This window comes from Genypterus blacodes, unplaced genomic scaffold (assembly GCF_046128005.1).
Source record: "Genypterus blacodes isolate CSIRO-AG114 ecotype Tasmania unplaced genomic scaffold, CSIRO-AGI_Gbla_v1 ptg000036l_1, whole genome shotgun sequence".
Classification (NCBI taxonomy): domain Eukaryota; kingdom Metazoa; phylum Chordata; class Actinopteri; order Ophidiiformes; family Ophidiidae; genus Genypterus; species Genypterus blacodes.
The window spans coordinates 1,861,553-1,887,868 of record NW_027466849.1 but is presented as its reverse complement, the minus strand read 5'-3'; the positions used below and the strand labels follow the sequence as shown (position 1 = coordinate 1,887,868).

The 26,316-nt window shown below is 40.6% G+C and overlaps 1 protein-coding gene across 1 annotated transcript in view; it reads left to right on the top strand.

Moving 5' to 3' along the window:
• The window catches only part of LOC142996066 (protein kinase C-binding protein NELL1-like), a 188,051-nt gene that overhangs the window by 31,201 nt on the left and 130,534 nt on the right, over positions 1-26,316 (top strand). Inside the window, exon 4 of the mRNA XM_076146953.1 lies at positions 14,671-14,841. Coding sequence (XP_076003068.1) covers positions 14,671-14,841 — 171 coding nt within the window. The remainder of the gene's footprint in view (positions 1-14,670; positions 14,842-26,316) is intronic.

Sequence of the window (26,316 nt, the reverse complement as noted above, 5' to 3'; positions counted from 1 at the left end):
TGTTTATTGTATGCAACATGATCTAAATATGTTTGTCAGGTAAAAATGCAGCATTATGAAACCTTTTCCAATTGAGGAATTGTTTCAGCTTAATGACTTTTTCAAGATAATCTAAGATCTTTAGTAAATTTTTCTTTTCTTCTTTCTTTCATTAATACTACAAATACTCATTTACGCTTGTTACTGATCGATGGACAGAAGCTTCTCTGGCTGTGACTGCAGTAACCTGGGCAGGGTTATAGTGTTAAACTGGAGCTGTTTTCTCAGTAATATTTCCCAGTCATTTCAGCTGTGGGCTTCGAGGGAATTTATAAAAATGAATTCAGTGGTAGATTTGATGGCTGTGGGGCCATTTGGGAGTGGCAGCCGCCAGTTGACCTCAGCCCCCAGAGGAACTGTACCAGTGAATTGTTTTTAAGGTGCAGCCAGCATTGATTTTCCTTCTCCTCTCTCTCTCTGAAGGCAACAGCCTTCAGTTCTGTATAACATGCAAGCACAGCTGGAGTGTGAGAGTGTATACCTGGGTGTGAGTGTAGCTTTGTATGTATGTGTGAGGGCATGCTGAGAATAAAGACAACGGAAAATAATGCAGTGCAAATTAGAGTTGCTAACATAGCCACGACATGTGAAATACTGAATATAGCTACACAGCCAAAGATACTACTAATTAGTTACATTCAAGCTGCTGAATGAATATTTCAACAGGTTAAGTATGACTACAAGAACCCTATTTTAAACAAAGTAAAGCCTCAGAATAAACATTTTGGAAGTAGGCCAACATTTCTAAGTGCAAAGAAACATGAAGAAAAAACACAAACGCACCTCTGATGATGTGGTAGATTTGCAGAAATAAAGGAGTTTCAAATACCTTTTACCTGTATTTTGTATAATTGAGTGTAAATGAGGGATAAAAAAGGCCATAGTATGTGTTCAATTGTTTCAGAGAAACGTGTGTGACTGCTGACACACATTCAGTCTCTGCTGTGGTCTTAAGGTGACCCTGGCAGTTACAGCACCCATCTCTGTCTCTTTTTCTCATAACCTGCAGATATAATTGTAGCACAGCAGGCCGTCTATACAGTAGTGAAGCTAAATGGACTAAAATGACTTTAATCTGCTCCTCCAGGCACTCTCACATGCACCATGCTGCACATTTAGCTCAGAGGAGTGCTTGGACTACGCTGATGATGTTGAGTTCAAGTTCCACTCAGCCACCAATTGCCTGACTGTATCTTTAAACTGACCAATTTAGATCTAAGCCTGGGGATATTCATCATTAAGTAAGTCAGTAACGCGATGAAAAGAAATGTTTGTCACGATGATCGGTTTAATTTTGATACTACCCTGTAATAACGTTTTGGTCTTTGGTAGGTTTAGTAGATACAATTGGATACAAGTGACATGGATATGAATATAGTGACAAGAATATGAAACAATGCCACAAGTATGACTGACCCCTCTGTAATGCATGTGTGTGTGTTGTGATATGTAAGAGGGGGGCAAGACAAATTTCAGATGACATGTGTTTGCATGTGATTTGACCGAATTAAGTATCATATTCTGGTTTGCGTTATGATGGCAGAATTGTATATAGTATAATAAGATGTATACGTTTTACATTGTGAGAGGTTGATGCCTATAGGAAAGCCAGACAGTAAAGCAAAAACCGTGGTTCTCATAAATCAGGACATCTCATTGTGTATTTTTACTCACATACTGCAGCATTTATGTTGCTTCTCCATCATGGCTTGGAATCTTTGATGTGTTATTTTTTTATAGATGCAATATTTCCCTTGTGTATTATTCTGTCAGTCTCTTCTACAGTAGGAGGTATTGGGACATAAACCTGGCCAGGGCTATAGACTAATATCGTTGTTTGTGTGAGTCAGACGTCCACACTGTGAGCGTAATCACAGTGAAGGCTTGACTGGCATGAGGCGCTGTTGTCTCAGTTGATTTTTGAAGAATCCTCTCTGTAGGCTCTATTACAGCTTTCAAGACAAACACATTTACACAAAGACATTTGAACACTCACGCAAACACACACAGCAAACACACAACGACAAAGCACCACCACAGTCATACATAGTCATCTGTTCCAATTTCCACATCCAATCTCAAACCCAGAGTTTGGAAGTAACCAAGTACATTTTGAGGTGATGGAATGGTTGGATACTTTTAGTAAGTGTTGCCACTTTGGGAAATGTTTTTCTCTGTTTCATTTCACAAGCAAAGAATGTACATTTTACTCAACTGCTCAAGTAGTTTACAATTTGACATTCAAAAACTATTACAGTTTCTATCATTTATTTATCATCTATCATTCCCCTTCCATTTTATTTCTTTCCTTCTTTTTTGGGTTCTTTATCCAATTTTCTTTCTTTCTTTCTGTCATTTTGGCCTGTTATCCTTTCTTTTCCTATATTTTGTATCTGTTTTCACTCTGTCCTTAATTAATTTACTTCTTCCCTTTCCCTTGAACTGACACAATGTATCTTCATTCTTTTTCATTATTTCATGCATTTTGATTCCTTTACTTTTTTCTTTTTCATTTGATCGCAGTGATTCCAACTTAACGGTTCCAGAGGTGCACAGACACACACACACACACACACACACACACACACACACACACACACACACACACACAGACACTTCTGAACTAGCTCCATGTTTGGATCAGAACCCATTAGTCGATCCTTGTCAATGTAAAAAAAAAGAAACTTCTTTCCTCTCCTCCCTCATGCCTCTGATGACAGTATAGTATGATAATATCCTCCTCCTCTCTTCCTCCCATCCTCCTCTTCAAAGTGAGAAAGTCTATGATTTCAGGTTTCTCTGGTCCCTGCCACAGAGTTTTTATGTCCAGCACTGGGGGACTGGGGTAGAGATTTTTAATGCAGCTCCACAAGGCTGAAAAAAACAACAAGAAAGAGCCCCTTTTCCGCCTCACCAGCACTTTTCTGGGTCCCAGTAACACCCATTGTCAGCAAGTGATGCACTTACTCAAAGCTTCCCTCTCCCATCGCTTCTCCTCGCTGACGATGCTCTACCAGCTTCTCCAGCTGGTCTGTTCTCTTGGCCCCTTTGTAGCCCGGCTTAGAGTCTTTCCTCCAAGGAAGCATTTTGAGTTCTGTGTCCAGCCTTTATTTGCTTGCTAAGATGGAGAAGAGGGGATGGAACTTTTGATTTCCTCTCAGCAAGAGTGAACTTCCTGTTGCAGCTTTGTTGGTGTCATTAAACCTCATTGTTAAGGGAGAAACGTAGGTAAATATTTGCACCACAAAGCTGCAGTTTTTTTGCTCCTTTTTCTGTGTTTGTGTGTCAGAAGGTAATAGGAGTTTGTTTGTTTGTTTACCAGAACTCTGCAGATGAGCCAAGAGATTTATTTTACTCAAACGATGTCCCCTGGCTGTCAGAGTGAACTGCCGCTCTCTGTCTCTGTCCGTTTACTTGAAACTTTTTTTAAACCCCTATATGCCGTAAGATAGGATTTGTGTGTGAAAGTAAGAAAGAGATGTAAAAGCTTCTGCTGTAGGCCAAACGAGTTGAGCCCTCATCGCCTCGCCTTGAGGACACCAATTTCCCCCCCATATTGTCCCTCTAGATTTAAGCTTCTTCAGCGTTTGCTCTTAGTAAATATGACATAGATCTGCTGACCAGAGCTGGTTTCTGTCCTGACTCGGCCTGTATCTGAACTAACTTGTGCCGACCAAAATGCCGAATTTTGCTGTTGTAATTTAATCCGTTAGTGGGACTGGTGGTACATCCAAACCCAAAACCACAATAGTGCAGAATTTCGCAAATTGTACTATTGTGTTTGCAGAGGAATTAATAATTAACAATTTTGGTTAAAAGATAATTATTTTTGCAGAAAATTGGTATGTGATATGGTACATACATTCTATCATTAGTTCAATCTATCAGTAATAATAGATTTGATAATGTAAATGACCCAATATATGTTAATACTGTATGTCTCAAAGACGGCTCTTAGAACTTTGTATCAAGTCTATGTTTTTGTCAGTAGTTCTAAGGCTCCATCCCGCATTGACTCCCTTCCCTGCTTCTTTTATAATGCAAGACCTACTGTTAATTTTCCCCAAAGAAATCTAGACTTACCTGTCAAATTGAAACCATTATTACCAGCAAGGCCTTGTGTCAACTCAGATGTCAAGGGATTTAATATTGAAAGGCTAATTCCACTCTGTGTGTCTAAATGTCATAAACGACCACTTTAGCTTTGGCTCTAAGGTCATGAAATCATTCAAGTTTCAGGGAAACAAATTACTTTTGTGGGTAATATTGCAGGGTACTCCTCAGTTGACACAAAGACCAGAGAAGAAGCGTGACAGAAATATGCTTGATGGAAAAGGGCACTAGAAACAGTATCTGGCATCTAGGGCTTGACATTATTACTTAAAATTATCCAACTAGCATGGAAAGTATATACATTGACTTGTAGATGAGAAGAATGACCTGCTTAATGTCTAAAATGGACCTCTATGACTGCCTTGTATACTCGGGAGTTTAGATGGTCACCTTCCCATCATGCCTTGTTGTCAGCAACCACATTCAGAACTGTGAAGATCGTCCATCTGTATAGGACCTCAGTTGAGTTGTGAGTGGTGAAAGAGTTGTGTCACCTGAGAACACCTCTTCCAGCAAAATCGAAACAGTCCGATCACGGATACGCCGTCCTCTGATAGCTGAATGTCTCAACCGATCCCGGTCACATTTTCCAGGTCAGTAGCTGAAGCCATCAGTGCCTCGTCCGTCGCGTTCTGCTTTTTTTTTTTCCACCCGGACAAGCTCCAGTGTGTTGACCTCCCTGCTGAGCAGATTATTGGCTGTCAGCTGCCCTCCATAAAAAAGCTGCATGACACCGAGGGTGAAGAATAAGGACAGGATGACATACAGCCAACCTCAGACTCTCCGCCAACCATTCATTCCCAAAACTTTTCTTGAAGACATGATGCTGGGGCATCATTTGACGGCAGCCACTTGTCATCTCAACAGCTGTCATGTATGAGACTCCAACTCCCAAAACCTGGATCTCTGTGCTCTACTTATTTACACATTATAGATACGCAGTAGTAGCAATATTTTGCCCATGTTTCCTTTTCCAGTTCCCTGTCTTTATCTACCCATGCAGTCATCTCAAAGTAAGCCTTACCAAATGTAATAGATGTTCGAAGCCTCACTGTAACCTAAGCCACATGTTTTTTCTCTGCCCCAGGCTCCACAACTACTGGTCTAGTTACTTCAACACATTGTCTACCATATTGGTAATGCAAGTTCAACCCTCCCCTCATATTGCCATCTTCGGCACCCCACCCCTCCCTCATATTGCCATCTTCGGCACCCCATATGACTCACGCCAATTTAACACCTCACAAAAGGAAATGGTCATGTTCACCTCTCTGCTTGCTAGACGCTGCCTGCTCCTGCATTGGACATCCCTTACCCCTCCCTCTATTTCACAATGGCTGAAGGATACAATGTATTTTCTTAAACTGGAGAAATTCAAATACACTATGAGGGACCACACTGATAAGTTCTATCATAGATGGCAACCATTTCTCTCTCACTTCACAGAACTACAGGTTATGCCAGACCATTGACTGAAAACCTGAACACCGAACAGTTCCTTTTTATATTTTCATTTTATTTTACATCCCAGGCGAGCCAGCACGGCGTTGTATGGATGAGGGGTTGTGATGTCCTCTCTTTGCTTTTTTTTGTTTTTCTCGTCTCTCCTTCTCTTTACCACAGCCTATGATGTGATTGATAGTAGCCTACATTGCTGTTTGACATCATCCTGTAAAAACTGTATTTACCCTGTGAGATCATCGCATCAACATCACCGATGCCATCCTGGCCATGTTCTCACAACCTCCAGCGACCGGCTGTTTCAATTTCAATCTACTTGTACCTCAAATTGCCTATTTTACTTCAGGGTCTACGTATAAAGTTTAACAACAACAATAGTAATAATAATTACAACCTTCCTTCTTTCTCTCTATCCCTCTCTCTCCTTTCCCCCCCCCTTTCTGTATAAAAAATTATCTCCAAAATATCCTATACTGTAATTGTATGCGCAAATTCATGTAAAATGTTTGCTTCAACAAAAACAAAAAAAGTAAAAAAAACAAACAAAGTACACCTTACCTACGGAAACAACAATACAAAACAATAGCCTCAAATCATAAATTGCTACATTTACATTTTCACGTCACCTTCGAGTATTATTAGTAGTATTGTAACTCTTCACTGTATGTTTTCATGTTGACAAGAAAATTCCTACATCTTGACTTTGCTTCTGTTGTGTTCCTGCAGTGTATTTATGTGTGTGTGTGAATTTCTGTTATGAATGAAGTTTAACATGTGATTATGGAAACATTAAGACCCTCCGATGCCTCATTCTGTTGTTGTGATTCAGTTTTCTGTGCTTTTTGGAGGGCAGCACTATAATAATATAGGCAGGTTATATGTCAACATTTAAAGGCAATCGTTCACTGAGCACTACGCCCTCAGTCATAAACTTATGCTAGTCTGCCTAAATACACATCTTAAATGTGGGCTGAATGTATGAGCGGCACGTGTAGTATTCTCAGCCGTATACTGCATGTGCCGTTATTGCTGCTCCATGTGCCACTGTGTAAATTGTCCGTCTGTTTCTCAGCACGAGTCGTTTCCTGTTACACAACCCCCTGCTAAGACATACTGGAAGAAACAGGAGGGGCTGTGAGAGCGATAGACGGATAAACACAGTTAAAGAAAGAGTTAATAAGGGAAATTCAGGAAGCTGTAAGGCAGGAGTGTCTAAACTCCGGCCCGCGGGCCAAATGTGGAATGTGGCCCCCACATGAAACTTGCCCTTGACTGAATTGTACTACAGTTTTACCACTAGTTGGCGCTACTGTTAAACAAGGCCGCTTCTCCACAAAACAAGGGCAATCAAAGAAAATCTTTACTACTGGCAGAACCAAAGAAACGCAAAATAGCAAGTGAGTGCAGAAAATCTAGTGTGAAAATTAATATTACTTCATAGAAGTCAATGCCACCATCACATATGCCAGAGACACTACACAGTGTGAGTGAGCTGAGAGTGGAGGTGAGGCTGTTCATATGCACTGTATCATCCACCAAGAAGCACTCTGTGCCAAGACAGTCCAGCTTGACGATGTGATGAACGCTGTTGTGAAAACTGTCAACATATTTCGAGCATGAGGGCTCTATCACAGAGAATTTCAAGCTTTCCTATCTGATGTGGATGCTGAATACGGGGAGCTACTCTAACCTTCGGATGTGCGCTGGATAAGTCGGGGCTCCGTGCTGCAGCAGTTTTATTCCCAGAGATCGGAAATAGACCGTTTTTTTGAAATAGAAGGACTGACCTCTTCTTGAGCTGAGTGACCCTCTATGGTTGGCAGACTTGGCTTTTTTAGTTGATCTTTCTGGTCATCTTAACACATTGAACAAGAGCCTACAAGGCAAAGACCAGCTTGGACCGCAACTTTATGCGCGCATGAAAGCATTCTGTGTGAAGCTCTGTCTCTTTACTACGCAACTTCAATGTCGCACACTTTCCCGCGCTGCCTGAAATCAAATTTGCTTTTCCAAAGGCAAAACTTTCTGCTAAAATGGGGAAATATGCGTCTGTGATCACATCTCTCATGACAGAATTCAATATTTTTGAGAAGAAATCATGCTGTTCCTGACTCCCTTCCCTATGGATCCAGAAGTGGAAGCGAGTCTGCAATTACAAATTGAAGAAAGTTTCCTCTGTTGAGGCGCCACGCAAAAATAATGCTGAGATATTCGTATATGTGAGCAAACTGTTCTCTGTTAACTCTGAACAAAAGTAGATTGACAACCGAAACGACCGACAGCCATCTCTGTGATGTCCTTCGCACCACAACCACCAAACTTACTCCTGACCTGCCAGCCATCCTTCAGTCCAAAGTGCAGAACCACTGCTCCCACTGAGTGTGATGTTTGAAACATTCACATCCCCTTTCCCCCTTATTTTTCCGCCTTTATAGAGGGGTGTGAAGGGGGATCATCATCCTGACTAAGATGCAATCTGAGGCTACTGTAACCAATGAATAAAAACGCATTAATGGAAAGCTGTGATGGAGGCTGTTTTTTCTTTAAGCATATTCAATTCACAGGCATAATTCACCTACATTTGAATGATTTTGCTCACTTTAATACACTAGAGGTGAGGCAATATACACCGCCTCTAGTGATTGGCCCAATCCTTCATATATCTTTCTGTATGTGGCCCTCAGTGAAAACCCTGCTGTAAGGTCTTCACGGTGGCCAAGTGCAACAACTGCATATTCATTTTTTTATTCTAAGATGCCCTAAATTGTTTAACACAGGAGAAAATGTGGCACAGAGTTTTCTGGGATTTGTATATAGCACTTGCTCTGTATTAAACTTTCAGAATAAATGGTGGTGTCACTCAGAGGTCCCACAGCGGTATGGAGACTTGTGGACATTTTTCTTTAAAGAGACCGCTTACCTTCCTACAGCTTTAAATAAATCAAACCTAACTGCATTTAATAGGTCACAGCAGGATCAAGGGTGGTGCCAAACAAATCAGCTTTTTGAACTCCCCTTTACTTTAAAATTTGATCAGTGCATTTAACAGAACAAAAAACGTTCAGACACTGCAGTGAACGTGCAGTGAACGGCCAAAGGCAACCCTTCTTGTTTATTTTGAGGCTGAGTTTGTTAGCTCTGATCCCGATCACGCTGATGCATTTTGCAGTGAGAGACATGTTGCCTCTGCTTGGCAACCGTTTAATCAGCCGTGGATCACTTGTGTACCGGCTTTATCAGTAATGATCAACAGCAGCTACTTTCTGTAAATGTATACTTGTAACGCATTGGGTTACTCAACATCTTATGTCTTGAACTTGTGGTGTGCCCACAAGGAGGATGGATTATAAGATGCTCACCTGGGAGGAGATTACTCAAGTCTGACATCGAAATTCATATCAGAAGATGTTTGTGGAACTGCAGGCAAGAAGTTTATATGAGAAGTCACTCTGATATTACTGATAGTCCAACAAAGAGGAGCTGCTTGCTGTTCAACTTATTTATCTTGTGCAGGAATTTGAAGAATAAGCCTGACTCAGAATAGTAGTTTTGTTGGTTTTGTCACTTCTGCCGCCTCTCATGGTGTTCAATGGTTTAATTGCTTTCCTTGTTATTGTCGATCTGCAACAACAAGTGAAGTAATCACTGGGATGCTGTCTGTGAGTATGTTTGCATGTAGTTTTAAAATGAAATTTTCACAGGTCATGTAGCCACCTCAATGCGTTTGAAATTGGCTCAAATTAAAGCAAGCCTACTCGGAGTAACACACATAGGTTATGCAATTGGAAATCAATTTCATTCAGTTATGTAATTGTCTTTATTGGACTATGCTGCTTCCTCGTGTATGTCCTTTATGCTGCGATGGTGCAACATGTGATGTTTACTCAGAGAGCGGCAGACGCCTGTTGATTGCGTGCATAAATACGGCTTAGTTGCATTTTGGAGTGCATGTAAACCCACTGAGTGATGAGGGATTTTGTCCACAGATCAGACACATTTGTATGCAATGGAAAATTGGAGCTTTGATCTGAGCTCAGCTTAAGCGTGTCCTTCAGTCTGTGACTAAAAACAGAACAAAAAGCAACATTCCGTTGGTAAAATCAGTCAAATTTGAAGACACCTTACAGCGACATGAAGCATTTTGACGATCACACGCAAAATTATTATTGCAATATATAAAGCAGCCAATGGAAGACATATTTCAAATGAAAACAGTTTGTAAATGCAAAGGAGGATTCTCTAAAAAGTTCCTTTGAATTTTGATATGCAAATATGAGTTTTTCCTCTGCACTCTTTGGATCTACACAGCTGCCATTAGTTACATTACATTACATTACGATCATTTGGCAGACGCTTTTATCCAAAGCGACTTACATTACATTACCACCCTTCGCAGAGGGGGGAGCACTTGAGGGTTCGTTGCCTTGCTCAGGGGCACCTCGGCAGAGGCTCGAACCGGCGCCCCTCCGGTTCCCAAGCGGAAGCACTACCCACTGAGCCACTGCCTCCCATAGTTGAAAGGAAGCTTTGTAAAATACAGATTAGTACTGGACCAGGCTTTAATTGGGGTAAATGTTGTGTGTGTATATTTAAAACAGAGAAGAACCAAAACACATTTCTCAGATTTGTTTCGGCTGTGTGATTTTAATAAGAGTCTGCCAATAGACAATTTCCCTTTCCAAAATGTATGGTAATGTGATGAAACAAGAGCTGCCACTAAACGCTTGAAAAAACAAATGATGTGAGTGAAGTGGAGTCAATGCCTTAGATGATTATTTCATGAGTCAAATCAGGTTAGCAGTATTTCAGCGGTACTAGTCCTCTCCAAGCCCAGAGGAGGCTTCCATCAGTGGATGAGGCGAAGCTGGAGAGCTCTCCTTCTCATTTTGTTCCTTGTTCAATGCAAATGCTTCTTCTCCAGCTGACGAGCATCAGCAGCTCTCACTCCCCTGCAGTATGATTGAAATGAGCTGTCAGGTCAGTGCCCGACATAGCCACACAGTGATGTATTGATTTAATTTCAGACAGATGACACGCTATACAGAGCTGCTATACTCGCTCTACCACTCTTTCTCTCTCTCACACACGCACGCCAGTGCTTAAGCAAGCGCTTAAGCAAGCTGGTGGCTGCTTGGTGCGTGTAAATGCAATTGAGTGTTCTACAAAAACACTTCCCCGTGATGCTGGTTAATTTACTGTGTGATAATTGTTTTAATATTACTGCAGCCTGCTGTGTGGGGGGCTGATGGGTCGTCGTGAGCTCAGCAGAAAGGTTTGAGCTTTCTGAGACGCAGGAATCTGGGTTGGGTGGAACAAACAAGCTTCCATTAGTGTGTGGACAGGCCGCTAATTTACAGTGTTTAAACCAATGATGCAGGTTTGGTTTACCTTTACCAATTTGTACAAGTGTGTGTGAGAGAGAGATAGAAAAGCTCAATCATAAACCATATTAAAAACTCCCACTTTTTTAATTTACAATCTCCTTATCAAATTGCTGCCACCTTACACCTTTAATTAAAACAGAAATCCAATTGAGTGATGGGAGTTCTATCCAGATCTATCTATGTCTTAATCGTTTAAACTGTAATTACCAACCTGTTGGCAGCTCTGTCAGACGGCCAAGCAACCACTTGTGTGAAACCTTAATGCAAGCATGCGTAAATTGTGTTGGAACCAATTAAAGAAATAGAGATGTGTGGAGGCAAAGCTTACTGTTTTTCATTCAAAGCATAGTAAATGAGATTTAAATGAACAAAGAAATACAATCATATTTTCAGTATTTTATTGCATAAGCCACAATGTTTTACAAAGTGTTATCAAAATGGATTGTGAAAGAAGCACAATTGTAAAAAAGGTTACTGTTAAAAAGAACAATGTATGAACCAGCCTTTAACAAGGGGCTGCACACTGTATAACGCACGTGTTTTGCAGTGTTTGGATGTTGAAATGAGTTATATCACAGTGATTGACAGAAGGCACCCTCATCTTGAGTCTATTATTTCAATTGTACTAAACAAGTAGCTTATTCCAACAGATGATGACTAGAAAATGCTCATGAAGTGCAATAAATAACTTTGCCTGACGTATTTAAGAATTTAAATTCACACATTGGGCTAACGTGAAAGTGATTGTCCTTTGGCTACTTGCATCTTTCTTTGTTGACATCTGGTCTATAATGCAGCTTAACCCTTATTATTGATGGTGAGTATTTATGAGGTTCTAGCTGCTCCCGCACCAATTTTGAGAAAGGGTACTTTAACTTTTACCACTCTGCTAGATGACCTCCTACAACCTTTGACATTTGAAAATATTAAACCCATAAATATAGAAAACTACAAAACTATCTCCAAATGAACATAAAGTATCCTTCACTGACTTAGTTTATATGCCCATCTAACTGTTCTCTAAAATGTCACAACCTAATAATACTACTGAGGACATTGTATTGCTATATTAAAGGTTATTATATCCTTATTTTGTTCATCTGTGCTCATAAGCATTGCAGCTTTGTCTTTACATCACTGTCATGTTAATCGGGAATTAATTTGATCTGCGCCAGGTGGGTCAAGGAAGTAAATATCTTTAGACTTCTCCTGACACCCCTTTGTGAAATACCTTACTGGCAAGACTGACAACACTGTACAGGATATTTTATGCAATGGTGCATTTGAGGTTTTTGTTTATGTGAGTTCTGATGAGTTTCCTCAGTTTAATTCATTTTCCAAACAGCAAGATGGATAAATATGTCCTCCTGTAGCACCAATTGATATTCTGTGGAGTCAGTCTGCTTCCCTGTGCCATAAATATGCATGAGAACTGTTGAGCTTTTGTATTGAATAGTCTTGATCCCTGTGTGTGTGTGTGTGTGTGTGTGTGTGTGTGTGTGTGTGTGTGTGCGCGTGTGCGTGTGCGCGCGTGTGTGTGTGTGTAGGTGGTTGCAGATACAATATACAGTGTAAAAGGGTTTGGCTTATGTGTTGCCGAGCTGTGTGAGTGTTTGTCACATATAGTTTTCTCATATATGTATCTTTTCCAGAGCTCAGTGAGTGTGTGTGTGTGTATGTGCTTGTGTGTGTGTGTGCTGTGGGATCCTGGGGTTTGAGTGTTGAGGGTCATTTGCAGCCAGAGGGAAGCTGAAATGTCATGACTGCCTGCCTGCAGCTCATGCACTGCTGTCTGCGGCTGGCTGCCTCTTAATTTGGTGCGGCTGATGAGGCTGGAGACACACAGGGTGCTGAGAGGAGCCGCAGGTTGTACACCTGCAGTCAAACTACACAGTGAAAGCTGGGAAGTATGAAGACAGAAAGCCATTATTCTGTCAGCATTTTAAAGCGTACAAGTGGTTCAATCCACTGTCTTTCTAGGATTATTTCTTCTTCTTTTGTGTCGGTCCTTGTAGCATAATGATCCCTCCGTTTTGGAAAAAACACATTTGACCAAATGTAAATACTAATTGATAATACCTTATCCTGCTTATTCTGCAACATACTGTAATAAAATACATAAATAATTTCACATGGCATTTTCATTTGTGTTTAACAAATGACTTTGTTACTAAGTGGCAGCTGAGACAAATAACACTTAAAATAAAAATAATTCATCATTAATCATTACAATAATGAATGTGCTAGCCTAGCCACTGGGCGGCTATGTAAACAATGGCTGCAGGTCACACCTAGCTAGCCACATAGTAGCAGCCCATTTAGGGTTAAAGTTGCACAATGCTATTCACTTTGAAATATTTTTAATTGTACAATACGGTGAACTTTCAGAGTCGTTTAGGAAGGTGGCGTCTTGACTCTTTTCACTTTTATAACCGAAACTTATTCTTGTCAAGGTAGCAAGCTAACAAGATGGCGATGCAAGGTTACGGCTAGCTGGTAAGTCTTGGAGAGCTGTGTAATAATAAGGTTAAAATAGCTGGCGGCCCTGCAATAAATCCTGCCAATGTTGAGAGGAGCTGCTGGCATTATTGACATTTTGGCCCCCTCATTTATGTAAATGAGCTTCCAGCTACATACAAATATATAAACAGCTTTCAGTAAAATGCAGTCTGATGCAACACCACCATGGCTGTGGAGGTAAATGAGAGACCTAGAAAGAACAAGTGAAAAAGGAAGAACTGGAAAAAGCGTGAGTGTCCTTCCGTTATGATTGCGTGGCAGCAACTGTGTAATGAAATTGCTTTGTGTGTGTGTGTGTGTGTGTGTGTGTGTGTGTGTAAATACAATTTACTGATAACAGCATATCTGTCTTGTCTACAAATATAATGGAGGTTCATTCCTGACCACAGCCACAGCAAAGTCATCTGGAAAAGTTAATATTGGGTTATTTTAATAATTAATTTCAATGTAATGGCTGGCTTATTTATTTATTACACTCAACCACAAGCAAAGTAGTGAGGCGTCCCACTGCATATTGACAGATAGACAGAGAAGTGCCTCAGCAGAAAGCAGTTACATAATTACATAATATATTAGTCACACACCCTCTTTCCTTACATCAATTAGTTTGCAGGTATTAAGCTGTTCAACACGATCCTGCATGACTTGGAACCAGCTGAGCATAAATTACAAATGGATATTTAGTGGCAATCATTTCAGGATTCAGAGTTTACTGTCAGTTTGCTGTCAGTACAATGTAATCTCCCAGATAGAGATAATAATTGGAAGTCTTATGTCACCAATGTTTGTTGTGATCTGTTTGTGGCACGTTTATCTGATATCTAGCCAGTGAGGAGATACTAGTGCACTCCGCTGCGTGTTATGTGTTGTCGATTCTTAAAAGTATGCAGCAGCTGATCCATATAATTTGCCTGCACTGCAGATGTGGTCATTTACGACAAGTAAATATGGTGTACACTAGTAAAGTAACACACATTTCTGTGTCAGCTCGAAAAATATTGGTCTATGTATTGATTTTCAAAAACCAATATCTTCTAGTTCTGTTTGTGTTCCAACACTTCAATGCTTTCTATCCTTGAAACAGAGAACTTCTTGAAGAAGATTTGCTTCACCGACCTCTGACGTTTGTCTTCTGTCCTCTCTGACCCTGCAGCTATTTCGAGTTGGAGAGTAGCGGCGTAAGAGAGGAGATCCGTTACCACTACCGCTTCAAAGGCAAGCCTCGCTCAGAGTCCTTCCCGTATCGCCTCGCCGATGGCCAGTGGCACAAGATCGCCCTGACAATCAGCGCCTCTCACCTACTGCTGCACGTCGATTGTAACAGGTGATACACATGCCCACACAACCAAATACCTGCATCCTGTTGTCAACTCCCATAAAAAGCTTTTATCCTTGTCACAAGTGGCTGTGCTGATTTGTTTTTTTTCATGCGCTCTTGTGAAGTGACACGTCTAATGAGCTGTCTGTGTTTATCAAGGTAAATATTTGTTCGCTACAGTGTCAGTGAGGATGACAGGCTGTTAACAATGCTGACTGTGAAACACATTGCATCCAAGGACAAATTAACACACACACGCAGGACTGTAAGCGAGAGTATCTTTGTGTCGTCTTGGGCTCTGTGCCGCTCTGACTGCTTTGCTGAAGTTTCCATAATGAAGTGGAAGGTTACAATGATATAATAGTCTCATCGATCCAGCTGTGAAGGACCTTTTCTAAAGAACCACTCAGCCAGCGCTGATCTATAAACATGCACTTCAGCTGTGTCAATCCCTCTCAGTCTCACAGTCCTTCTAACAGGGAGGAAAGCATCACTTGTCCTTTCTTAATGCGCTCAGTACACGAACAAGGAGTGTAAATTTGAGTGTAGGCAACGCTCTGTCACCTTGCATAGATGAAAGGCTGTGTGATGTACTGCAGGGTTACATGTAGTATCGATTCTACTCAGACGCCTACCATTCCCATCAGGCTGCTAGTTTGTCAATGAATTTTTGTCACAGTAACCGCTGTCACCCAAGGCTTGACACTGCAGATAAAAGTAAACATTTTAAGATTAAAGGAAAAAAGTAAGCAGAAGCTTGTTAACAGGGTCCTTTCTTTGTGGATGTGACAGCTACTTTAATCGCATTCTCTAGTGCTGATGAGTCCATGTTATCGATTCAGTTTTAGAGTAATAAATAAGTGATAAAAATAATTACTCACTATAGATCCGTTTTTAAGTCAGTAGGCGGGGTTGCATTGACACTGTCACATGTGTGACAACTTCCCTATTTAAGACTGAACAACTATTGTTCCCTTTATAAACCTTTCCAAAGATATTTGGAGGCATTGAGGCCTTTTTTTGCTTTGTGACTGACGGATCATTCCAGTAATTTCAGGCTTGTGATGTGCAGGTTAGTGAGTTTTGATGATGATTATGCAATTTCTGCCTCTACCTCTTTCTTTTCTGTGTGTGATGTTTTGTTGCTAGTACACAAGCACTGTGTTTCACACACAATATCTGGAGAAAAAAAAAATACTCATCTTTTTCATTTCGCTCTCTAATTAGAGGTTACTTTTCTCTGTAGTACTCTCTCTGTATTATATGAAGTCATTTAATAGTGAGCGAAGTGAGCACTTCTCAGACTCTGCTTCTGATACAACAAAGATTAAATTAATGGAGATAAAACACAACTGAGCAACTCATTTTCATACATTTGTTAAAATATTGAGTAATCCAATTGCATTGTCAGTTTCATTTTCTCGGTTTAGTCAACATCAACATGAACATTGTACATGTACAGTATCATGCTGTACATGCATGTCAAGATGATTCAATAAATGGAATGACTACACAAGGATCATAGTGGACAACAGCCTGTGTGACCAGATGCTTAATTTAATATTTCCAATAAGTTAATATACAGATCAATAGAAGCTCCACCCATCATATATTTATGCCTGAACGTGGTTGTACAGAAAGGTCGAACACCCCATCCACAATTTTTAGCTGTAATCATGTTTACATCTACATTTCACCACTTACCTGCTGTTGTGAAGACAGAACTCATTTCCTCCAAAAGTGGCATGATCTGTTATTCGTGATTGCGCTAAATGCGGCCCTGAACCCCAGTGTGATCCTGCAGTGGTGAAGGAAACACTAAAGCAACACATCAGTGGGAAAATAGGCAATGAGAAGTGAAAGTTCAACATTCAAAACATATTCATGTAAATCTAAATCAGCAGCAAAAAGTACAGTAGAAGTTTGTTTTTTCATCCACAAAAAGTATAGAATATTTGGCCTTATTCTTACATGTTATCCCCAAATTCTCTGGTTTTCAAGGTTGTGCCAGACTTCAGTATTATTCATTAACTTCTCATACATATTGCAGCTCTTAACTTCTTGGGATTTCTTCCCTGACATTTCAAAGTTTCTCTTAATTATAATGATATTATTCTGAACTTCTCAAGGTGATATGGTCGACTTTCTTTGGGGTCCATTTTTAGAAAGTTGAATGAAGGAAGAAAAGAAGAAAAAAATGAAGAAATGTAGTGCAGGGAAAGTAAATCAGAAATACATACATTTGTACATAAATTCCGTAATTGATGTTTGTGTACGTAGTTACTATCTAGCAATAGAATGAGTACTCCATCCCATAAGCTTTGTGTGATCCCACTGTCAATGTCTATGCTTAATACTCTACTAAGAACCTTCTCATGTTGGTCACAGGATCAAAGGGAAGCAGTTTGCTGGTCATAAGATGTCCACACACTTTCTTCAAACTTCCAGTCTGAGGCAATTTGATTTGAAATTTGAAAATGTTCATCCTGGCTGGCAGAGTAAGAGGGCATCTAATGCAGTGTTTTTGTACAGAGTGTGAGGAATGTGTGCAGAATTAAGAGTGTGTGTTTCTCAGAGGGCGCTAATGAGAGCAGGTTTCACCAGGGCTGGATTTGTTTGAAATAAAGTAACCTGCAATGCTATTTTGAAATTGAATAGTTATTATGCCCAAAGGTTCAGTGTCTGGAGGGCAAAAAAAGCCCTTAAGATTTTTACTGCCACAAAATCAGCCCACACAAATTAAAAAGTATTAAATTTTTGTACCTCAATGTTTTCTTATTCTGTTATGACACCAATCAGATCTGTTTGGCTTTCAAATATTCCACAACAATTACAGTAATTTTTCTTCTGACCTTATCCTCAGTGTTGGGGAAGATTATATGGGCTAATTGGCAGAACCATGAGCCTTGGAATTTAGAGCTATTAGATTTGTGCACTAAATAGCACTTTATTGAATTCAAGGCTCATTAAATGGTTTTAAGCGTCCATAAATGTGCGAGGGTGGAATTTTTCTCACATCCTGACATGGACTTTTACCATGAACAATGTCTTTAGCCCGCACTAGTCTTTGGGTTATTGATAGCTCTTTGCCAGCCAAAAACTTGGTTTGCAGGTTAATGTGCATGGCCGGACAAGGAAATGCGACTCACAACGATGTACAACAACCGGCCAAGATCAGGGTGAGACTGTCTGACCCGCTCTGTCAAAAGTTCAATGGTGTCTTCGGCTTATCCACTAAATGACGGCGTGCTTAACAAGTGGGCTTGCATACAATCGAAGGAGAAACACAACAGGCCATTTTATGTACCGTCTCTTGAAGCCACTTAAAACTAACACTTTTTTTCTCATATAACTGTTCATACTGTATGCAGATGATATAACGTCAGTAACCAGATTGATTAGGGTTTGATAGCATAAAGCACTCCAACATCCGTGAGTTCAAGCATGAATAATAAATGTCAGATGTTGTTGCCAGTCCCTCAGTTTCAAAGAACAAAGGCTTCTCTCAACAGTTTCAACAGCCAGCATTACTGAAAACAGACCAGACTGGATCGCAGCTTTAGCATAAACAAAACATAAACACAAAAGTTTTTGATAAAAGATGACTCACAAGATCTCATCAGAAAAACTCCAACAGAGCTGAAGTTGACAGTTTTCTGAAGGCATCCTGGGAAAGACTGAAATCAGCAGCTTAAATAGAGGAGACATGTTGCAGGGGTGCGAGGACACAGAGGTCACAGACGACATTTTCCACAATTAAATGGAAATTGTGAACGCAGTCAACTCCACAAAAAAATCAACGAGAGAATGTTTCACTCATAGTATTTAATATCAAGTAATTGTCTGGATTGGAGATGGAATTAAATGGCCTTCTTATGAATTGACTTACTTCTTTGTCCCGCTTTTGTTCCCATTGAATCAGCTTTAAAATGATACAGGGTAACGATTCCAGATGCGTCAGCTCTACGGCCCAAGTTGCTCATCACCACGCCGTTATTAAATGAATGGAATATTCCCTTTACCCCTCTTCATTATTTCACATTCTATTTCAAAGTGAATCCCTGCTCCATTCTTCCTTTAGACCTTGAGAAGGTCTTGTGGTTTCTGTTTCACATCTGCAATGCAGTGATGTCCATTTTCCGTCCTTTAATCAGTTCAAACACAACATTATAGTAAGAGAAAACAAATTAAATGAGAGCACACGGTACATATTCATTCTCATGGTAACTCATCTCAGCTGCAGCAGTATAATGAATAATAGCTATAATAATTGATAATAGCACTGTTTTAAATCAGATAAATCTGTGGGGACGTGGGGATTTCAGATCCATCCCTGTGTGTGGAAAATAACAGCAGCATTATCCTCTACAAGACTGACGTGATCCATTTGGATACCCCTGTCACAGCTGTCTTCATCGGTTATATTGTTTTGTGACGAGAACTAAACCCTCTGATTTTCTGCAGGGCAGCGGTGTCTGTTTGTAGCTGTCATTTTGTTTGGCTGTCCTGCACTGAGTCACTGTCTCCTCCTGAAGGACTCCTACCTTAGGTTAGGATTTGAACCTAATCTGAAGGTGGATCATAGAAATAGAGGGCAGGAATTCTCTATTTCCCCCATGTGTCTTCGTCTAGGATCGATCCTTTTGCAATGAATGTGCTGTAGAGACAGGGAAGCTGTGAGGGAACCATGGTGAGGGGGCAGGAATACTGATGTAATATACAGCTTGGATGAATCGTGTCAATATGGGTAAGTCAACACAGTAAGTTTAAAGAGGGAGAAATAAAATATCACATGATGAAAAAAGCCTATCAGCAATGCTGTAAGGTGTTGTAGTGTGGAGGTATTTCTGAGAGCCCTAGGCCACTCCATCAGCTGTACAATGTGCTTTGATACTATACTCACGGCTCAACCAAATTCAACTGCAAACCGTCTCCCGCTGACCTTTCTAACACACAATCAGTGAGGATATGCTGTTGTTTAGTTCTTTGTCAGATTGGAAACCTGCAACCTTTTCTGTGTGTGGATTGAGAGGCCGATGGAGGAGACACTCAGATGCAGTGTGGAGCAATTTCCTGAATTATAAGCATCCATGATCTGAGCTGAAAGGTGAAAGCACTCAAACAGGCAAAAGGGCACGTGACTGGAGTCTGAAAGGCTGTTTTTCTAATTTCCGCACCCCTCAAGCTTCCAGGGGTTTCTCTGAGATGATGTTTGTTGCTCTTGCTTGTCTTGGTGTGCTGAGCGGAGCACTGTCGCCAAATGATATCTCCTTATCCCCCTTCCGCCCTTCCTCCCCTCACCATTTCAACAGGATTTGACCTCATGGATGGGTCCCTGGCGTCCATATTGCATTCTGATCACAATGCATTTACAACTGCTGTCTCAGTATCTGGACACAGGGCCATCTATTCACTATGTTTGAAATTCAATTTAGCTTGTAGTCAGTGAAGGACTGAAACTATAGAAAATACATGTAAATACATTCAGCAGTTTAAAGCAATATGCTTGCTGATTCTCAGTCCGCTTTTGCATCAGTTCAGCAGCTGCGGCGCAGTGTTTTGTGCCTGATTATAATGAAGAGAAATTTGTTATAGCGCTGACCTGGTGGATCATCTCCATAGTAACATCTGCCAGGTCTCATGGGTGCTGGGTGGAATTTAGTTACATACCGTACCAATCTGGTGTAAGAGATGTTGCTCTTCGGGCGCAACCCTATGGAATCCAGACAGTGTCACAGCATTATACAAATACGATATAAAAGAATAGGACAGATGTGTTTTACATAAACGTATTAAGAAGAAAATGCATGGACTGAATAATTTCTGAGATGTAATTGAGGGAGATCATTTATTTGGATGAGAGTGAATAGAGATGTAATATCAGTGAAGGAGTTTAGATGAGCTTCTACTGCATGAGTTTGAGGCAAAATGCATTAATCAGACAGAAGTGACGTAAATGCCAGCAGGGACTGACTTTTGTCCAATTGGATGAAAATGGCTCTAACACACCAGGCTGCAATTGATCAATTAGGAAAACCTAATTTTTCATGCCAGGGATGCCCAGTGTGGATTTATTAGGACTTCACTGCCAAGAAGATGCTTTTAATGAGCAACGTGGCGTGTTGTGATTTTTATTTTTGTATTTGTTTATTACTGCTTACCACATTGAATTTGTTGCCAACATTTTGAAAATGCTGCAGGGGGCATGACATGACTTAGAAACAGAGCTAGCGCGATGATTATTCACATTTTACTCTTTCCGCCCACATAAGACTTTTCATGCTCTCCGCAGGTCTGGATTTATCACTGCATGCATTCGGTTGAAGGCAGAGAACAGGTCATTAGTCAAAGGGCAAGATTGATATACAGGCACTGATTATGATGTATGGAAATGTAATCTAGTTTACATTTATATCTATTTTGAATTCATGACTTTATTCATGTATTTTTAAGATCCCTTTTCTGCATTATAGTAGCATTATATTTTCACACATTAAAAAGTTTCTCTGTGTTTTGGTCATCATCTGGGACAGCTCAGGCTGGGGGAGGAGCTGTTACTGCGTGAGCCTGGAAAGCCTGCAGAGACTTGGTAGTGGCAGTTTGGTTGTTATGGTAAAAAGCTTAAATGGGCTTAACTGGCAACTACTTTAATTCAAGTCATAGAATGTATTCGTAGGGCCAAATATCAGCTTTACAGGCCCATAACAGCAAATGAAAGGAATAAAAAAAGACATATTTGATGGACATCATCATCGTCAGACTAAAGATTTGCGCAGAGAGCAAATAAACTCTCTATTTCAAAACGGAATGAATTTATAACCAGCAATATATGATAAAATAATTGATGCCAGCCCAAACAATGAGGTGCTGAAGTGCTAAGTGTGTGTAAGTGCACAGAACCATCACCTACTTAGTTTGTTCATATTCAACTAATGGCTGCAGCTCAGTTTGGACAGGGACCTGCAATTATACAGACAATGTGTGTTTATTTTCAGAATATAATTACAGAATAGAATATTCTTCAGCCTATAATTGCATTTGACCGCCTTGATCCCATTTGATTGATGAAAAATACACCCAATTTGCGAGTTTGAATCAGGGAAATGTGTGCTTTAATGAAGTCCGTACCTTCCTGGGCTCTACACATCAAGGAAAGGAAGTCTGGGGTAAAAATACCACGGTAGATTTTTGGTGTCACTGCCAATTCAGTGATTTGTGTGACTTTTTGACTTTACCCATTATTGTACAAATAAACCCAGATACACAAAATGAAAGAGACTGACATTCTGTCCTGTCTGCTGGAAAATTGTAATGACTTATCTGTCCAGGTGAGAAATGAAACAGAGCAATGTCACCATGGAAAATATGTCATAAGCCCTGCATTTACAATTTGACCCAAATAAGTGAATATGAGGAATAAATCTGTCTTTAATGTAATGTGAATGTTTTCCATTTTCAGAAGTGAAAGTATTTATTCAGAAGAATCTGCCTTTTCATTAGGTTATTCATGCATTACTATGCAAAAAGTATTTTCATGTTCTGTCAGGCTCAGGCGATGGTTAGTCTAAACAATTTATATACTGGTACTGCACATTCATTTATGAGGTCATTATCATTTTACATGCAAATTGCTGTATAATATAAAGAGCAAGTGAAGTACAAGAGATCTAGAAGAAGACAATACTTGCGTAAATGTTGTTTAATTGTGATGAAACTGACACAACTAGTTTTGGTTAACATTTTGAATGAACAGCTGCATAATGAGATGAATTGAAATCCAGTACCTTTAGCTTTAGCAGATTTGCAATGTGAGAAAATGGCTACAGTCTGTTCTGTCAGTCAGTAGTGTGGTTTCCGTTCAGCTCCATGTTTACCGACCTTAATAGCGCAAAAGTGAGTTTGATTTCAATTTTCTCAACTTTTTAGAATGTTTTTGCACTGGACACTGAATGGAAACATCATCTGCTCAGAGGTTTCATTGGAGGTTAAACTCTCACCTTTTCCTCTCACCCTACTGTTTTTGTTGGCTTGTTTTTGCCAGTTTAGACACACACACACACACACACACACACACGTTTCTGTATCTTCCGAACCTAGACAAGGTCAGGTGCTTATGTAAGTGTAGTATGTAATTGCAAATTGCAAATTTTCCTAATTGAATTAGTGGCATGCTCCCAGTACACACCCTGTCGTAACAGACACACACACACACACACACACACACACACACACACACACACACACACACACACACACACACACACACACACACACACACACACACACACGGTGCCAGCTCTTTGTCTTGGACCTGAATAGCTAATCACAGTAATGACATTGGCTCTGCTTGTCACACAGACGCACATGGTCGTCCTCTACTTGTAGAAGGTCGTTTGGTGTGAACACTGGCTGCGTTGGCCTGTCCCAGAGGGGCCAGGCTGCTCTCGGTGCCGCTCAGTTCCGGCGCCAGCTCCTTCGTCTCTCTTGCTGCTAAGCCAGGCTGCCTACTTCTCCTCCTGCACATGTGATCTTCAGATGTGCTATGAAAGCTAACCTTCATGCAGGGCTGACTTGAAAGTAGCTGTTTTTTTCTCGTTGGCTCTTTCCTTTGGGATACAAAACAGAAAGGGGTTCCTATCAAAAGTGGTCCTTCTCAAGAAGTACTCAAACCCCGCTTTCTTTTTCTTCTCTTTGCCTGTTTACAAACTCCATGGACTGTATGCAGGAATTTGTTTTCTGCGGCACGTCTAAAGCTGTGCTAGAGCGCAAAATATGAAAGTGAGCCAGACTAGGAATGGGGCTACAATGAAAAGGCTGCTAGAGGCAAATCCAAATTAAAAAGGTTTATCCCCTCAGGAAACTTTCATGGTAATATGCGCCGGTTGAGATCAGAAGTTCACAGTGTTGAGATGCAGGTGTCACAAAGCTTCACACAGTGTCAAAGAGCAAGAGGGTTTGTCCTTGGTAGCATGAACATGGAAGTGAAGATCAGAAAATGTGCTTGTTAGATTCTGTTGTGCATCATCTTGTGTCGGATTTTGGTTTGATGGTGGTGACAAGAGAAAGATTGGGGGGTTCACCAAAGTCTTCATCAAATTATTCTGAATGAACTTGCAATGTAAATTGGTTCTGCCTTAAAATTGAATTCCATTACAAAATTAGGTGTAAAATAAATAGGCGTAGTCTTCGTTGGTTAAATAGAGCAGTGCTTTAATCGACTTGACAAGAAATAAAATTGTGTAGTGGTTTCAGTCTCAACATCCTTCAAACTTGAGGGCTGTTGCACGTTCCTCAAACGTGATGCAAACAAATGTAACACACCATTTGATTTGCTCAGCTCATCTATAAGTGAAGCTTTTTCGTGCTTCTTATACAAAGCCTGCTGCGACAGCCACAAACAAAACATCCAGCAGAGACGACACGTCCGAAAATACACGGTATGATCAAAGTGCTTCTTTTGTCATCACTCAAACACACACATGCACACACACACACATAGCAGAGTTACTTGTGAACCGGAATGTAAGATGAATATGTCTCACTGGAGTAATATCGGCATTTTCTCCTGATTGGCCAGAGGTTCTTCACTGAATGCTGAAAATGGCAGCTGTTGAATCAGAGCTCCTGTCACTGCTCTGTGAGGTGAATGTGAGGTCATTGTAAAGCGTCATATAAGTTCAGTCCATTTCACTTTTGTCTGCATTGTGTTGGCTGGATGTCTGTAATTTGAAGAGATGCGTTTCTTTAAACACAGCCTGTGAATCTGCTTTAAGTAGAATCATAGCACCTGTGTAAAGCTCCTTGCGTGTGTTATGTACGTCATGTGTAGGTTGGGGCTGTTTGCACACGATCAGCAGTGAGTCTTCATGAGGTGATACTCTGCTCACATCACACCGAGACCAACAAGGGTCATCAAGAAGCACTTGTATCCTTGCATGCTGTCTCAAATGTAGCCAACATTAAATTCCCAAACGTGAGTAAAAAGTTTACACACGCCCTAAACTGGCCAATCAGGTGTAGGTACAGAGCAGGGAGTGGGCCGTGGGTCCCCTGGGAGCCCGATTAAAGAAGCGCTCATCTAGTTTCATCCAGATATGGACTGGTTTTGTCAGTGGATAAATTGAATGGATTACAAGGAGGAATAGTTAATAAAAGAAGCCACACTGAGACGGTGACATGAAGGGATGAACAGAGGCGTCAAGCTTTATTGCAGTTTGGGCAGTTTTCTTAACCCACCATCAGGGTAAAGAACACATTTTCGGTGCCATTCTCCCTCTCAATCAAGTTCACTGTGAGCCACAGCGGTGGATATTTTTTCGACCAGTCTGTTCTACCGACACCGGATTCACTAAATCAGCCGTTGGTTTGATGGAGGTGTTGCCTCCACGCGTTCGATCGACAAGGATGTTCTCAGATCTCCCAAATATCGCAGCCAATACCAATTTGTAATATCACAATTATAATGTAGTTGTAGCTTTATAAATCATTACAATCAAGCACCAAAATGTTGTCGAATGGATCCAGTGAGACTCTACAGACGAGTCAACATGAAGAAAGCGAGACCTCATTCACTGTTAATTTGCCTCAGCACTCACAGCCAAAACAACACCCTGGAGATTTGTGTCTGTGTGTGTGTTTGTGAGGGAGGCAGGGAGGGAGACTGTCAGAGCAGAGCCGCCGCAACTCCTTTGTTTTAAGGCGATTATGAAACACAGTGTTGCATGTAAACCATTGCGTCATCTCTGCTGGAGGTTTTGTTGTTTGCTGTTTAATCTTTGTTTTGTTCTGTTTTGCTACGGTTCTTTTGTCATCTGTCAGAGATTTTATGTCGTTGTTATTCAAGGTCAGGGATTCAAAGTTCCAGATTTAGCGCTATAGCTCTGTTACCCTCCAGTTCCGAATGTCTTGAATCATTGACTTTGACAGGTGAGTCTTCATTTCCGCCATTGCTTGGAGTGAAGGCAGCTGTCAGTTGCGGTGAGATTGAAGGAATATAATATATATAATAATATTATATAATATGAATATTCTGAGTAGATCTTCTGCTTGTTTGCCACCACGCCTTCTGATAATTACTGGTGGCACATTAACACCAAAGATGACAGGCTTTAAACTGTTCATAACACATTCGCAGATACAAAGAATGTGATTTGTGTACCCTTGGGATGGTGTTACCTCAGAAATGCACCCACGTTAAAAATGAATGGCTGACATGGTAACAGAAGAATTGGGGTTTTTCACAAGTCAGAGGAGAATAAATGGACTATTAATGGCCTGACCACCCTTAAATTGGATTTGATGGCCCTCACTAAGGAGGCTACTGTTGGTTTTCATCTGTGCCCATTGGTTTGTTTCTGTCTTTGTTATGCAGGACGATTAAAAAATGTCCGAACAGATTAAGAAGAGACTTTGAGCATGATAGTAACCCATGAAATGTTAGTGCCAATCCAGGTGAAGGGGGGAATTTTTTAAATTATACAT